The sequence below is a fragment of the Arvicanthis niloticus genome, chromosome 6, assembly GCF_011762505.2.
Source record: "Arvicanthis niloticus isolate mArvNil1 chromosome 6, mArvNil1.pat.X, whole genome shotgun sequence".
NCBI classification, from domain to species: Eukaryota; Metazoa; Chordata; class Mammalia; order Rodentia; family Muridae; genus Arvicanthis; species Arvicanthis niloticus.
In genome coordinates this window covers 86,407,114-86,424,264 of record NC_047663.1, presented here as the reverse complement: position 1 = coordinate 86,424,264, position 17,151 = coordinate 86,407,114, and the positions used below count along the sequence as shown (strand labels likewise).

Sequence of the window (17,151 nt, the reverse complement as noted above, 5' to 3'; positions counted from 1 at the left end):
ACAGAATCAGGCACAGTATATGCCCGCTGTCCCCGTGTCCACAGCAGCAATGGGACTGTGCTCAGCGCCCTTCATATGCTAATTTGTCAACATCTTGCTGAAATGCAGATCCCAGGCCTGACAAATATCACACTTTAAGACTAACAGGGAGAGTGTGTGGTGGTGCACTGCTCTAATGCCAGCCCTTGGGAGGCGGACAAGGTCAGATTTCTGAGCTTTCTGAGTTCGAGTCCAGCCTGGTCTCACTGTGTCAGTGAGTTCCAGGAAAAAAAAAAAAAAAAAAAAAAAAAAAAGACTCACAGAGCTGCTTGCAACCTATTTAAAATCCTTAGTATTACTATGATGTAAGATAACAGAATGTCGAGCTAAACTGTAATAACGAAAGACAAGACTTCTGCTTCTTCCCATGAAGGATTAACTGCTATGAGGATTTCCCCTCCTGCCATAAACAACCAGAAACAGGACAAAATCTATGAAGCAACAGTTTTCAATTACTGCAAACAAGAAGTATAGGACTATTAAAGCTGAGGAGAGGGAACTAATGAGGCAATACTTACAGCTGCTGTAGTGCACACCCACAACAGCCTAGACTGCAGGACAGGCAGGGCCATCCAAACAAAGCCAAGGGGTCTCAGTAAGTTGAAGACTAAGGCAGCTATAAATATGTGCAAAGTACCAGAGTGTGGGGATCACAGAGGGATGCAGTTTTAGAGATCTGTAAGGAGTCTCTGTTGCTTTCCTTGCACACACGAGAAGAAACTCAACAAGGCTGCAAAGCTGATGGCTAAAAGACTAATTTTTTTTTTATTGGATATTTTATTTACCTTTCAGATGTTAGAGCCAGAACAGTTCCTAAGAAGCGTGTAACACATGGGCACTACAGTGTCCTCTAAGTGCTGCCTCTTAGTATGAGGCTCAGCTACTCTAAAATAAATGCTGTGACCCCAGCTGAAATGAACGAAATTAATAAGTAACTCAACTAAAAGAACAGAATCCAAAATCCCAATCAAACACTACATACCATAAAATTCACAGTATCTGATATCCAATAAAAATCAAGACATACATAAGATTATTTAATCCATAAAAAGAAAAATAAATAAGTAGAAAAATATGTAAGAAATTACTCCAGTAGACAAAGACCTAAAATGATTTTCTTCTAAAACTTATGAACTATACCAAAGTTAAAGGAAAGCATGAGCTTGATGAGAAAGTACAAGATGCAAAAGGCCAAAGGTTACAGTGATGGCTCAGCTTCTAGGACTGGCTAGTGAGAGCGCTGAGTCACAGCACTAAGAGCTCATGATCAGCTCAGGCAACAAAGTGATCCTCCGTCTTACACACACACACACACACACACACACACACACACACACACACACACACACACAGGATTTTTACAGAATAAAACTATAACATCTGAATAAAAAGGCACAGCAGTGGGGCCAGGCAAAAACAGTACATTGATAGCAGGTTAAAAATTGTAAAAAAAATTTATGAACCTGACATATACAACCATAGAAATTATGAAAGAACTGCTCTCCCCACCCCCAAAGGCACAACTGAGCTGCAGCCACCAAGAGGCATAGTGCATGTGTGTGACTGGAGTTTAGGGATAAAATGAAGACACAGACTGTGGCTGTCCAATATATAGTGGGAAAGGTGTGTTGGTGCACAGCTTTAATTCCAGTGCTAGGGAGGCAGAAGCAGGAAGATCTATGTGAGTTTGAGGTCAGCCTGGTCTACATAAGAGTTCAAGGATAGTCAGAGCTCCCATGAGAATCTTAAAACTCAAAACAAACAACAAATAAAAGTAACCTTTGGTAAGTTTATTTGAAGATGCTCATTTTAAATATATAAAGCACCAATAAAAATAAAGGCAGCTCATAAACTCATGAAGATAGAGGATGGATTTATTTAAAAAATTTAATTAGAGCTGAGCAAGCTGTCACATTTCTGCAATCCCAGCTACTCAGATACAAGGGCAGGAAGAGTATAAGTTCAAGGCCAGTGTACTGGCTGGTTTTGCGTGTCAACTTGACACAAGCTGGAGATATCAGAAAAAGGAGCCTCCCTTGAGGAAATGACTCCATGAGTGATTAGTGATCAAGGGTGGGAGACTCGCCCATTGTGGGTGGTGCCATCCATGGGCTGGTAGTCCTGGGTTCTATAAGTTGAGCAAGCCAGGGAAAGCAAGCCAGTGAATAACATCCCTCCATGGCCTCTGCATCAGCTCCTGCCTCCAGGTTCCTGCCCTGTGTGAGTTCCTGTCTTGACTTTCTTTGGTGATGAACAGCAGTGTGGAAATGTACGCTGAATAAACCCTTTCCCCCCCTAACTTGCTTCTTGGTAATGATGTTTTGTGCAGGACTAGAAACCCTGATTAAGACAGTCAGAATGGACTATACAGAGAAGCATAGTTCTGAGAAAGAATCAATCAAACAACAGACCAACCAAAAAACCCAGTCTACTGACTTAAACCCAATAAATTAAAATAAGTATAGGCTTAACTCTAAACAAAGAGATAAAAGAGAAGGGAAAAAGAACAAAGATCGGGTGGGAAAGCTGCAGATTCAGACCCCAATACATGGAGAGCTAAACACCTGAAACTCTATTTAAATGCAGAAAAAGTCAGATCTAATAAACATACCTAATCCCAGCTATATGCTGCAGAATGTCCAAGTCCTCATCCCCAGACACTGCCAACCTAATAGGTTTTACAGTGGGGAGTTAGGCTACTATTATTGAAGTGAGACCCAGTGTAAACTCAAGTGTCCTTAGAACTGGAAGAGAGAGTCACTCAGAAGGAGTTTTCTTTGTAGAATTCTGAGAGGTTACAATGCTGCTACCTTTGTATTAAATATTTCAAAGCTGGAGACAATGGGCCTTACTGATATCCCAACTTTAACTCATACCAGACATAGAAGGCATAAAATTGTAAGGGAATATTTTTATGCTTTAAAGTATCAAGTTTCTGATACCTTAGGATATAAGGTATGCATGTGCTCTATAAATAATCAATATTAAATGTAAAGGCACTTTTATAACTAATAAAAGGATGCTGGGTGGTTAGATGTCTCAATGAGTAAAGATACTTGCTGCCAAGCTTGATAACCTAAGTTTGACCCCTCAGATCCTCACAGAGCTGACCCCCCTGCATGTTGTCCTCTGATATGGCACATGCACTTTACCCCCAAATAAATACATGTAATAAGGAAACAAGGTATTATCAGACAGAGCTTTCAGAAAAGAGAATATTACCACAGATGGAGGGCCATTTTGTGATAATTTAAAGGAAAATTCATCAAGGGCTTAAGAGATGGCTCAGCAGTTAAGAGCACTGACTGCTCTGTCAGAGGTCCTGAGTTCAATTCCCAGCAACCACATAGTGGCTCACAACCATCTGTAATGGGATCCAATTCCCTCTTCTGGCGTGTCTAAGAGAGCAACAGTGCACTCACATACATAAAATAAATAAATCAATCTTTAAAAAAGACAAATTCATCAAAAGAACACCATAATTTCAAATATCTATGTGCCTGACAGGAGCTTTGAAATATTTAATACAAAACCTGGTAGAACCAAACAGAGACAAAGAGCTTGGACAGAGCTATATTAGTTAGACTTTAGTATTTTTCTCTTGTCAATTCATAGAACAAGTAGATAAAAGAAATTATACAAGTAACCATTAAGAATATAGATTATCAGAAAGTCATTAATCCACTGGGAGTGGTGTACACCTTTAATCCTGCCCTTTAATCTCAGGCAGAGGTAAGCAGATAAGAGTTTGAGGGCTGTCTGCTCAATTGAGTGAGTTCCAGGACAGCCAGGGCTACACAGAGAAAACTTGTCTTGAAAAACAAAAACCAAACCAAACCAAACCAAACCAAACCAAACCAAACCAAACCAAACCAACCAACCAACCAACCAACCAATCAACTGACCAACGGAATGACCAACCAATCAATGACAATATTCTATGACTTAATGAAATAAAACTACACTCAATAATGTAATGAAGAGCATCTTCAAAAAACTGAACACTAAGCAATATCCTTTACAGGATTCACCTAATAGTCAAATGAAGATCAGTAGGACAATAAAGAGATCTTTCTGGTTGTCCTGTCAAACAGCCTTCCAGGTACTTAGGGTTTATCCTCATAGATTTGAACTCTTTGGTTAAAGAAGCTTCCCCCCCCCCCCCCTTTGGCCAGGGGAAGTGGTTGATGCAGAGGTTCAAAACTGATTAAAGCGCTAAGAATGAGTGACTAAACAGGACACTAAACAGGACATCTATATTAAGTCCTCAATCCCTAAGACCCAGGGAACATCTCAGAAGAGTGGGCAGGGAGAATTAAGGATATGAAGGAGTGCTGGAAAAGGCTGTCTGCTGGACAGGACATGGCCACTGGACTCATGAACTCACAGTAGCCATGGCCACCTGTACAATAAGCCAGTCAAAACTCAAGCAAAGCCTGGAGTGAGACTCAAGAAATCCACCCAAGCCAATGAGCTACTAGCAGTTGACAGTTCCTGGGAAGACAATTATTTTTGGGGTGTTTATACTGGTATGTTTACAAGCTCTAGTAGATGTACCCACCCATGAATATATGGGCAAGCAGCACTGACAGGGCTTCAAGGGTATCTTAGTTAGGGGTTCACAGCTATGAAGAGACATCATGACCAAGGCAACTCTTATAAAGAAAAACGTTTAATTAGGGCTTGCTTCCAGTTTCAGAGGTTCAGTCCATTGCTATCACGGTGCAAACCATGGTGGTATGCAGGCAGACATGGTGCTAGAGAAGGGGCTGAGAGTTCTGCATCTTGATCTGCAGGCAGCAGAAGGTTACTGTGTTCTACCCTGGGTGGAGCCTGACATAGGAGACCTCAAAGCCTCCCTCTATAGTGACATACTTCCTTAAAAAAGGCCACACCTTCTAATAGTGGCACTTCCTATGGGCCAAGCATTCAAACACATGGGGGCCATACCTATCAAAATTACCACATTCCACTCCCTAGCCCCCACAGATGTGTAGCCATACATATATGACAGTTTCAATAATATTTAAAAGCCCAAAGTTCAAAGTCTCTTCTGAGATTCATGCAATCTCTTAACTATAATCCCCTATAACAACAACAACAACAACAACAACAACAACAACAACAACAACAACAACAACAACAACAAGAGATCATAGACTTCCAACATAAATGGCACAGGGTATACATTACCATTCCAAAATATAGGTAAAGAAGCATGGTGAGGAAATACTGGAACAAAGCAAGACTGAAAACCAGCTGGGCAAACTCCAAACTCTGTATCTCCATGTCTGGTGTCAAAGCGCTCTTCAGATCTCTAACTCCTTTCAGCTTTGTTGATTGCAACACACTTCCTTCTTTCGGGCTGGTTCTACTCCTGTGTATAGCCTTGCTTGGCAGGTATCCCATGACTCTGGCATCTCTAGCCTCTTGGGGTCTCCAAGGCAATCCAGACTTCACCTTTATAGTGTCACACAATGGTCTCTCTGAGTCTCCATGTAGGAATACCCTGCCACACATCTGGCCTCAGCAACTTTCCTTAGTTGAGGAGAGAGATTCCATAACCCCTTTCTTTTATCACTGTCTCTAAAGCCAGAACTGCCAAGTTCTGCTGCTTGCTGGGGCTGGAACATGGTTCCCTTGTTCAATTGCATCTTTACTAGCTTTCTGCTTTTATGGTTTTCTTTACTGCCTAAGCTTGGCTGTCATGGAACTTGCTCATAGACCAGGTGGGCCTTGAACTCTGAGATCTGTATGCCTCTGTTTCATGACTTCTGGAATTAAAGGCCTGTACCCCACACCTGGACCCATGCTTTTCTACAGCCGGTTCAAACTACCACAAACTACCACAATGGGTTACTGAAAAAAGCAAGAAAAAGGACATGTTGGCTAGGGTCTGTGGAAATTTGTGGGGTGAGTAGGAGGTGGATATAGAAATTAGTATATACATGTCATGAAGTCCTCAAAGAATAAATAAAATATTATTAAAATATTTTAATTGAATAACAGTCTAATCAGAATGTTTATTCTGTGAGATATGCTCATAATAATGCTGACAGTATATGAATACATTATAAAAGAAGATCTAAAGTCAATCATTATGTTTATCAAAAAACCAGACTAGACAAGAGTAAGAAGGCGAACTACAGAAGGAGGAGATTATACTTAGTAAAGTAAAAATCAGAAAATAAAAAATCACCAACATGAAAGCTTTGCAGTAAAACTGGTAACTCCATCTAGAATGATAAAAGAAAACAGGGCTCGGAAAGCAGTATCAGGATATCATTGTCGACACCAGACACTGTAAGAGCTGGCAGATCTTATGGACAGACCGACAGGTAGATTATTACAGATAGATAATTCAGACACACTGGATAGCAGGTGGCTACTATGAACAATCTTATGACAATAATGTAAGAGGAACTTTAGGTAAAATGGAAAAATTCTTAAAGACATGAACAGCCATGAAATACTCTGGTGATATAATAAATAATTGAAACAGCAATTGAAGAAATTTTGTTTGTAGTTGGAAATTGCCCATAGAAAAATCTAAGACTGATGGTTGAACTGGAGAATGCCAGTAAACATTAAACAACCCCTGTACAAGTCCATGCAAACCTTCTGAGACAGCAGAGGAAGACACATTTCTAAGCTCATATCACGAAGGCACAGGACTAACACTAACATATGTCAGGGTTATAAAAACACAACAAATTGGGTGGTGTTGGCTCACACCTTTAATTCCAACACTCGAGATGCAGAGGCAGGTAGAACCCTTATGAGTTCAAGGGCCACCTCGAGCCCTCAAGAGCGAGTTCTAGGACAGCCAAGGCTAGACAGAGAAATCCTGTATTGAAAAACCAACCAACTAAGAAATCAACCAACCAACCAAAAAATTCAAAACAACAACAACAACAAACCCAGAAAAAGAAAATAGAATAGTATATAAGAACTATAAGAGAATATATTTATATAGAAGAATACACTATTATATGACACAAAGATGTAAAAATCTGTATCAAAGTCCTATCACTCTGAGTACAGGAATGCATGGTTAGTTTAACCTCTAAATATGATCACTAATATTAATATATTAGCATACAGAAACCCAATGTATATTGTTAAGAGTATTGTCCCTCTTAGGTTTCTATACTGTGATAAAAATTCCATAACCAGAAGCAACCAGAGGAGGAAACAATTTATGTTATCTTACATCTCTCTGCTTCTTGGTCACCATGAGGACCAAAGTGTGGGGAACATGAGATCACACACTGAAGTCTCTGAAACTATGAACCAAAATATTAACATATCTTACTGAATGTTGACTTCTCTCAAGCATTTTGTTGGAGCAATAATTTACTAACAAAATATAAATAACAAGCATAGAAATATCCTCAAATTATTCACTGGTAATATGGAAATTAAAACCACAAGGAAATTCCATTTCACATACAATATGATGGTTCAGCCTGAAAAGAGTCACTCGAATGTAAGGATAAGGAACCTTTCTACACTGTTGTAGCAAAGCACTATAGTCACATTGGAAAATGGCATCTCAGCATTGTAAATCTGACAGCATACAACCCAGAAATCCTACCCCAGGTATTTGTTCAAGGGAAATACAAAGAATTGTCAAATGAAAACTTGTGCATGAATGTTCACAGTGGCTATACTCAACATATTCAAGTAATGAAAACAATACCAACAGCCATTAGATCATCTGTGGATAAAGAAGTGTGGTAATACATATGATGTAATCACACAGCAAAAAAAGGCATAAGTGAACTGACTTAGATGATTCTCAAAGGCATTATGTTAAATCAAAAAACAAGATACAAACCATTTCCTATTTTAAGAGACCACTTTTATTACTTAAGGGTAAGTAATAAATTTGATGAGGACATACTTGAACCCTCTGTAGTGATACAAATACTTTATACAATGTTGTGATTCATTACTGTATATGCATTGGTTAGAGCTTTTTGGACTTTGATGGTCTTTAAACTGTATCTCAAAAATGATAAAATTAATAAAATATTAAAGTATATTTTTCAATTTGCAAGTAATAGCTTATAAAATAACCTTTTAGTTGGTCTGATAATATTTCTCTTCCCCTAATAGGACAAGGATTTCAGCGAACACATATGTTAGGAGAATGAAGTCAAGTCTTTCCTGTGGAGAACAGTCTTCTCTATGATTCTTACCAAGAGTGGTGAGTCCCTCTGAGAGAGATGTGAGAACGTACAGGAGCACAGGAGGCTCCAAGTTGGTGATGAAGTTCATGTGGTCCTGGGTGAGACATTCCAGGAGTGGATAATAAGACTGGCTCAGTTTCCGATATTGCTACACAAAGAAACAGAGTAAATGTCAAGCCACATGGATATGGCATCTCAGTCTGCTATATCTGCACAAAGCTGACCCATTTAACTATTATTTACATTTATCATATTCTAAAGACAAGAAATGAGTATATGAGAAATGACTTGGGAGAGCTCAAATGTAACATACAGAATATCAAGTCATAACACTCATGGCAAGTATAACCCAGAGCAGTATGGCGTCTTGTGAGATGAGAACGCCTCCATGAGCATGCTTACTAAGATGTGGTTTCTGATCATCACTCCAGACTCACTCAATAAAAAGCTCTGAAGTGTGGCTTTTCAGATATGGTAAATCCAGTCTCATGTTCCCTTGTTGGAGAACTCCTGAGGGTTTTCATGGTGGAGTACAACTGTAGTGAAAATCCTGTCAGTGAGGCTGCTGACCATGGTACCTGATGGACTCCAATTTCTACTTTGTAACTTCTGTCATTCAGGCAGTGTTCGTGAGCTTTTCACTCTGTTGCAAAGTGGCTTCCCAGCCTGGCCTGAGGTGCTGTGCTCTAGCCCATTCTACAGGCTAGGGACATCACTCACACAAGCTCTCCAGGTCATTCATGAAACCTCTGGGTGGGTGAAGGCGGGAAGTCTCAAGTAACCCAATGCTGAATCTGGTTATTTTAACAAGTACTGAAAACACATTGACCATAGAATGGCTTCTATATAAACTGGCAGAAATGTTTTAAAGAAACTCTGCTGAGACAAGTCTAGACATTTGCATTTCCAACGAGCATCCCAGACGTTTCTGAAAGCTTTCAAAGTTTAAAGGTCACTAACATACATCACAGAATCAATATCAGAGCAGAAAAGGGCCTGAGGAATCACATTTTAAAGCCCACTCATTTAAAAGGTGTGGCCTACAGGAGAGAGGTGATTAACTCAAGGTAAATGACTAACTACCATCTAATATATCAGATTGCTCAGCTTCCAGTTTAACACTATCTGCCATACCCATTAATACAAAGGAAGGAACAGCAATAGGCTAAAGAGTGGAATGACAGGCAGGGAAATTCTGCACTCCATCCTGCATTTCCTGTTGTGAACCATGAACATAGCTGAAAGCAACTCACTGACATTACTAAATCTACTTCTTATGAGGAAGCTGGAGCACTCTGGATGACCACTGGTTAGGAGTGACAGCTCTGACGTTTTCAGCCTGTGTGTTGAATTATATGTGAGTCTTCACTATAGCTGGCCAGAGCAAGTATGTTGCATTGAAACATCAAATGTAGTGGTATTTGGATTCCCTGGGCTTCACTGCAACAATTCCAGGCCTGTGGTGCTGGCACTGCACTTCACATCTCACATGAAGACCCCTGTGGCACAACAGTGCTTACCAGCAAGTCATTGTGAGACACCGACAGCAGCATTTTGACAAAGGCCTGGAGTACATTGTCAAAGTGGTTGTCCCCATACAACTTGAAGACGCCAAAGCTGACATAATTCCCACACAATGCCGACTTGAGAGCAGAGTAGCAGATGGAGATGCCCTTGAGCTTCATTGGATAAATCTCATCTTTGGAGAGACTCCCAAGAGACAGGATCTGATTTCCTGTTGTAGGGTAAAAGCAGAAAGAAAGTGATATGAGGAGAAAAAAATCCAACACAGCTGTGAGACACGCCAGCATTTCACCGTGCAGTTAGTGGGTACATTTCCTCCAGCATTTCCCTCCAAAATGAACCAACTGTTGTAGAAAATATAAATATACAAGATCATTTATTTGGGAAAAATGAAGAGCCCAAGGGAAAAAAATCAATCAAGGGTACCATGGAAGGTTCACATTTCTTATTTGGATGGTGATTACGCTGATATACACATAGACCTCAAGAAACGCATGAGAGACATATACTCTTCATATTAGTTTATGTACTTTATGCAAATGTTAGCGTAAAGGGTAGTGAGATGTCTTGGTGGTTAAGAACACCTGATGCCAATCTGAGGGCCTGAAGTCCATCCCATGAGGTAGAGACTGCACTGTCTTAGGTTGTCCCCTGACTTAAAGACATGTGCTGTGGTTTCTGTGTGCATATATACACACACACACACACACACACACACACACACACACACACACACACACACACGCACACACAGAGAAATGCACAATAAATGCATACATAAATGTTGAAAAGGAGGGAGAGAGAAACTGAGTTAGCAAAACGTTGTAAAAAGGATAGAGAGGGAGGACAAAATGACCAGTTAAGGAGAATCCCAGTAGAGAGGGGAGGCAGTCACAAATCCTCCATTGCCTATGGGGCTACAGCATTTGAAAGCTTCTGGGAGAGGGAGGGTTAGTTCCCCTTAGTGTTAAGGCCCCCACTCGCAAGAGTGCCTGGACAACACAAACTGCATTCAGTGGAGAAGATGAACTCTCAAGTTGAGTGGTGATCAAATCTGGGACTTTAAACATCCTAGGCAAGCATCCTATCAGCTCCCACTTGATAGGTATATCATGATAACCACTTGTGTACTTAGAAATTAAAAAGGACCAGTTTTCTAGTAGAGCATGAAACAGAACTAACTGGGAGAGAGTTCCCCTTGATCTGTAGCTAAAGCAATGCCATTTCTCTTATGGCCTCAGATGTCCAAAACAAAAGTTTGTCTGGAAAGCAGAAGTCTATCTTGGAACTTAGTAGCACATTCTTTACCCTTTCTTGACCTCATTCTAACTCACCTTAGAGACAGATACTGTAGCTCCACAAATACAGAATGCAAAATGACAGTATTTGTTTAACAGCTACTATTTGTGAGGTGCTAGGATAAGCACATGAACAAAACCAACCACTGCTCTGAGGAGTTCACTGTTGGTGTGAGGAGAATTATTACTAACTCTGTAATGTGACAAATACAGTCAGAGTGAGAACTACTGATGGTGTGACCACAGAAAAGAGAAGCTCTGTTTAGACACAGGACAGTAGGAAAGACTTCTGGGAACAGCTTATGTTTGAAGGGCCAATTGCAGTTTCCCAGGTGGCCTCAGAAGATGTGATGTGTTCTGGGTAGATTAAGTACAAAATCTTGAGTCTAAAAAAAGTAGGGTACTGCCTTGTCTCAAATAAATATAAATCAAGGACCTATCTCCAGCCTTCCTTTTCTGGAGAAGAAAAAACACCGTGGACAGATGACAGAAAGAGCTAGGGTAATTCTGGAGGCAACAAGCAAACATTTTGTGTTTGTTGGGGGTCAGAGACAAAGAAAAGAAACGTGAAGGCTGATTTTATATTGCTATCCTCAAGGGAGAGGTGAAGAGCACAGGCTTCACCTCCACAGCCTCGTGGGCTGTCTGTGAAGCCTGAGCCTGCGCTGCTCTTCCCTCAGTTTAGAGACGGATGGGACAGTTTGGAATGCAACAGACTAGATCATCTATCATCCACAGCGGGATTCAGGAGCCTAATCTTTTCTGTTATGCTAAGGTTGCAATGTTGGCACACTCGTCCTTTGAACTGTGCCAGACTTGTCTGCACTGATTCATTATTTCACTATTATGGTCTTTAAAAATCATGATTAATATGTCTGAATTAGGAAACTATCTTGTGTTACTCAAGTGTCTCAGATTTTATGGTTGCTACTGAAGACCATGAAAGAGAAAGTTTGGTTTAACACACTGTAGTTTTCAGGCCAGCCTAGCTCTCTCCAGCATGGATTACTCAGTAATATGTTTCAAAATTGAGACTGTGCCTTCAAAAGGCTTAAAGTTTAGTAATTAGATATTGTTTTGTTTAGCTTGTTGTGCCCCAAGCCTGTACAGTTCCAGTCTAAGAGGGAGAGCTACCCCACAGCACTGCAGTGGGAGGCAATTGGTCCCGATATGCTGGCAGCCACTCAAGCCGATAAGAGTTGCTTCTATGCTATTACTGCAGCAGCACCAAAGAAAATAAGACTTTCCAAGCCCAGAACCAAATCAAACCCCCGAACTAAATGGTCTCATTGACAACATCTGGTATAACTAGCAGTAGGGGCAAAGCCCCTATCCTTAATATTGGGCCTGGATATGGTGAATGTCAAAGCTATATAGGGCTCAGAAGAAGAAATGCCATGAACTGAATGGCTAGCTCACCCAACTTACTCTTTGGTAATCTGGGGTATGTTATTAATCTCTGTAAGTCCCTGTTTCCTTATCAATAAAAATGAAGATAATAATACCCATAACTCCCAAGAGTCTTATGTGGAGTAAAGGAGACAGTATATGGGAAAGCTTACCAACAGTAAGTGGCACAGTGCCCAGTAAATATGCAGCATGATATTACACAGCTCACCCGTTCATGGCCTAGGCCTATGAAGGAGCTGTGGTCTGAAAAAGAGCAGGTGAAGCCAGCTATGTAGAGTACGGGAAATGTCAATTCCCTCTAATCCCTTCCATTACACAGTTCATGGTAAAGCTAATATGGTGCCATTTGCCTGCTCTCTGGCCCTTCATACACAATCAGCTCAAAGGGAGCTGTCTGCGCACATCTTACCAATTCTCTATGCCAGGGTTGGGAGGAGGTGTGGGGGGAGTGGCAGTGGAGAGAAGGAAGGTGCAAGAGGTAAGAGATCTCACACTATCTTATACCAGTGTGGATAACCTTGCTTCCTGGCTTAAAAAAAATACCCATCACATTGAGTCATATTTTCTTTTTCCTCTTTCCTCTTTAAAACTTTATAACAAAGTTGGTATTTAGTAGAAAGCTTCTGGGCTGAAGCCTTTCTTAGTGGCTTGGCTGAACAGTGTATGAGAGACTGCAATCAAAACAATGGAGCAAACCAGCTGAGAAAGACAACTGCTCATTTCCAGTGTTCAGGTCACAAAACCCACTCTTGCCTCCACGGACCATCCAATATGTCCAAACAGAAGTGGTCTAATGAAAATAAATTATGAAGACCGGATGGGAATACAGTATTTCCCTTTCAAATTACAAGAGATGAACACGGCATTGGTAAAGATATAGAAAATTGAGCAAACTGTTAGGACCATAAGATTAGTAGAGTGTTTACAGAAGATTTCGAGTATCTAGTAAAATAATGTATCCTCTTGTAGGAACATGTCCTGAACTGCAGACTTCCCTACCATCCTTCTCCTGGGGCCCAAACTCACATCTCATGTGCTCCAGCTCTTCTGTGCTTGAGGCTGAAGCAACAAATCCCTCCTCTTTCTCTTTAGCAATCATGTCCTTTTTGCTATTAGATTATTATCATCTGAATAAAACACTCAAGATTTCTTCCATTTCAAAAAGGAAAACATCACAAAACCTCCCCTTTTGCAATAAGACTTCTCAAAAAAGAAGTAACACTGTAACAGTGTCTCCATTTCTCTTCCCATTCTTACTAACAAGCTTTGACGTTCCTTTCTTCAGGTCTCCTAGTCTTGTTTCTCTTACATCAGTGCAGGTTGAAAGCGCTCTTCTATGCTTCTATAGTTCTTCTACCTTTTGCACGAGGGTTTAAATCTAAGGTTTCTATGTTTATATTCTTGTCTACTGCCTCCTCTTAACTGAGTTCTGTAACTTTAAACACGGCTCAAGAATCAACAACTCAGACATTTCTCTAGTCTGGAACTACCTTCCAGACTACATAGTCCCATGTCAAATCCACATTCAGCATCTGTATTTGGGTGGGACCAACATCTCAAACTTGGTCAATGTGGAGCTATTGAGCTGCCCCATCTGCTTCGGCTTCTCCATCCTAGCTGGCAGCAACTCCCTTTCTCTTGCTGTTTTACTAAAGTCCTTTGACTATGTTCTTTCCACACTCGGTTCATTCAACTAATCGACTCGCTTTAGCTTCAAGATATAATTAGAGCTCCATCACTTCTCAGCACTGTCACGGCCCTCGCCTTGGTCAGTCTATCAGATGGCTGGCATCACCATAATACTGTCTCATCTCATCTCCCTGCTTGCAGTCCTGTGTGTTCCATCATTTAAGGCAGCCAGAGGGTGTCATTCCTCTGTTCAAAATGTTTTCCAGGGGTGGGCATAGTGGTCCATGCCTTTAATACCAGCACTTTGAGTTTGAGGCCAGCCTAATCTACAAAGCGAGTTCAAGGCCAGCCAGAGATACAAAGTGAGACCCTACCTCAAAAACAACCCCCCCAAACCAAAAACCCAATACCCCTAAACAACAGAAAACCTCAAAACCAACAAAGTGAAAATCAAAATAAAAAACCCCTAACCAAACATACAAAAACCCCAATCCCCCAAACCTGAAACATTCTAAAGCCTTGTTTTACTTAAAGATAAAGTCAAAGCAGGGCCTGGCCCCAGGCCTCCAGCAGGCCTCCAGGACTCACCTCAGCACTCTACTGCTGGTTCATGCCACTCTGGCTACTGCCCTCCTTTGCAGCTCTTCACACATGACTGATACATTCTTGCCTCAGGATCCCAAGTATATTCCTTAAGCATGGAACACGCTTCCATAAGCTATCCTCATTATTAACTCTTATTTACAGGAAGCCTGGTCAAATGTCACCTTCTCAACCAGGCCTACTTCAACCACTCCAGTAATGTAACAAATGCCAAATCTCTGCTATTTTTTTTAAAATATATTTTTAAAAGAGCAGCTTTAGTATTCCAGCCAAGCCAGCAGAAATATACAAAGCTTGTTATCCATTCCAGATCCCCACACGTGCATCACTTCACACAGCTTTAAGATCTCCCAGCACAGGGTTGGTATTACCTGATGAACCCACAGGAGCATACTATCATCACTCAGAAGCTCAGTTACAGGCTGCTGACATTACTTACAGTAAGACCCTCCTGTTGAAGAGCATACCTGTTGGGATATGGGACAAGGAAATCCACTTGGAAGTGCCTTTGAAACTTCTGGCTTGTTGGCTAGCTTTTATAATGCTGGATGGTACTATGAAGACTGCATGGGGGAAAAAGACCTCACCAATCTTCCCTGGCACTGCATGCTGACCTGTTCTTCAATAGCTCCTGGTTCAACAGCACAACTCTTAACTACTTTCTGATGGTAAGGGCTGCTCTACAGTAGACAATTCATGCTTGGTAGACAATTCTTGAGCCTGGTCAAGAGCTCATGGCTGGTAAAGTGATAGCCCTTAAGGAAAAGAACCCTATTATTATTTTGCTAAATAGTCACTTTGTTAAACTGCCTTATAAACATTTATGTTTATATCCATTTGTGCTCTTCTCAGTTTTGGTGAGAGAATCGTCTTTTTGTAGTGGGCAGTGGTTAGTACAGAGACTCATAATTGGTCAAAGTGCTGAGAATCAGCAACCAGGAGTGCTCCGTCCAAGGCGGGAATGGGGGAGCATCTATTTCCACCCTAACCCCCCAGGCTCAGGGAACACAGAAGAGGGGTTGGGAAGAATGTCAGAGCAGGAGGATGGAAGAGTGGCGTTATAAAATGCCGTCTCCTGGATAGAACATGGCCACTGTACTTAGGAGCCAGTCAAAATTCAAACACAGAAACAGGTACATAATGCCTACTCAGAGCTGAATAGCCATTGGCAGCTGACCACTGCTGGGCATGGAAAATAACTTTCTGGGAGTGTGGTCACTGGTAGGTTGCTCTTGCTCCAGTGGATGGTCACACCCAAGCAAGGTGTCACCACTCAGTGAGTCACTCAAACCATCCCTATTGTCTGTAATCACCACATAACATCTTATATTCCTTAAACACATCCAACCAAACTTACTCTAAAAGGATAAAGTTGGGGCTGGTGAGATGATATAGTAGGTATCTGCTAACTGATCACCTGACTTTGATGGTTGGAGCTCACATGGTAGAAGAGAAGAAACAACTCCTGAAAGCTATCCTTTGCCCTCTACAGACTGACAGACATTCACACAGGATGGTATGTGTAGATGAAGACCCATAAACAGTAGAAAGAGATAAAAGTGACTTTTACTTAGGACTCTAGCAATTTTGCCATCTGCAGTTTTCTTGTTATGTACCACGCCCACCTCCCCTTTTGTTTTTTGAGATAGGGTTTCTCTGTGTAGCCTAGTCTAGCCTGGAACTTGCTCTGTAGATGGCCTCAAACTTACAAATATCGGACTGCCTTTGACTCCCAAGCATTGGGATTAAAGGCATGCACCACCACTGCCTGGCAGTCTACTTCTCTTTTTTAATAAAAAGCGTTCTTTAAAATTTTTATTAGTTCTTTGAAATTTTCATATAACGTGTTTTGATCATATTCATCTCTTCCTTGACTCCTTCCAGGTCCAACCTTGTGTCCTTTTCCCTCCCATTTATCAAGTCCAATTTGTGTTACTCACATATTCTTGAACAAAAAAAATGCCATGTCTGTCTGTCTGTCTGTCTGTCTGTCTGTCTGTCTGTCTGTGTATATAACACAAGTGCTCCATGCCTGTGGAGGCTAGAAGAGGCTGCTGAATTCCCTGACCTTGGGTTACAGGTAGTTATTGTGAACTTCTCAATGTGGGTGGAACCCAAGTTGGGCTTTCTGGAAGAGCAGCATGTGCTCTTAACCATTGAGCCATCTCTCTAGTTTCATGGGGTCTCTTTCTCTCCTTTACCTACCTACCTACCTACCTACCTACCTACCTACCTACCTACCTACCCACCCCCCCCCTTACCCTCCCTCCTTCCCTCTCTCCCTCTCTCCCTCTCTCCCTCTCTCCCTCTCTCCCTCCCTCCCTCCCTCCCTCCCTCCCTCCCTCCCTCCCTTCCTCCCTCCCTCCTGGAAACTAAGTGATATATTTTTTTAAATTATTTATTCCCTTTACAATACCATATCAGCCCTTCCTCTCCTCCCAGTAACCCCTCAT

At 41.3% G+C, this 17,151-nt stretch overlaps 1 protein-coding gene across 2 annotated transcripts in view; it reads right to left on the bottom strand.

The window, feature by feature from the left end:
• Window positions 1-17,151, bottom strand: part of Ranbp17 (RAN binding protein 17) — a 277,019-nt gene that overhangs the window by 39,795 nt on the left and 220,073 nt on the right. For both annotated transcript variants that reach the window (XM_034507004.2, XM_034507005.2), the window contains 2 exons: window positions 9,755-9,969; window positions 8,244-8,382 (listed from right to left, as the gene is read on the bottom strand). In XM_034507004.2, the coding sequence (XP_034362895.1) occupies window positions 8,244-8,382; window positions 9,755-9,969 (354 nt within the window). The remainder of the gene's footprint in view (window positions 1-8,243; window positions 8,383-9,754; window positions 9,970-17,151) is intronic.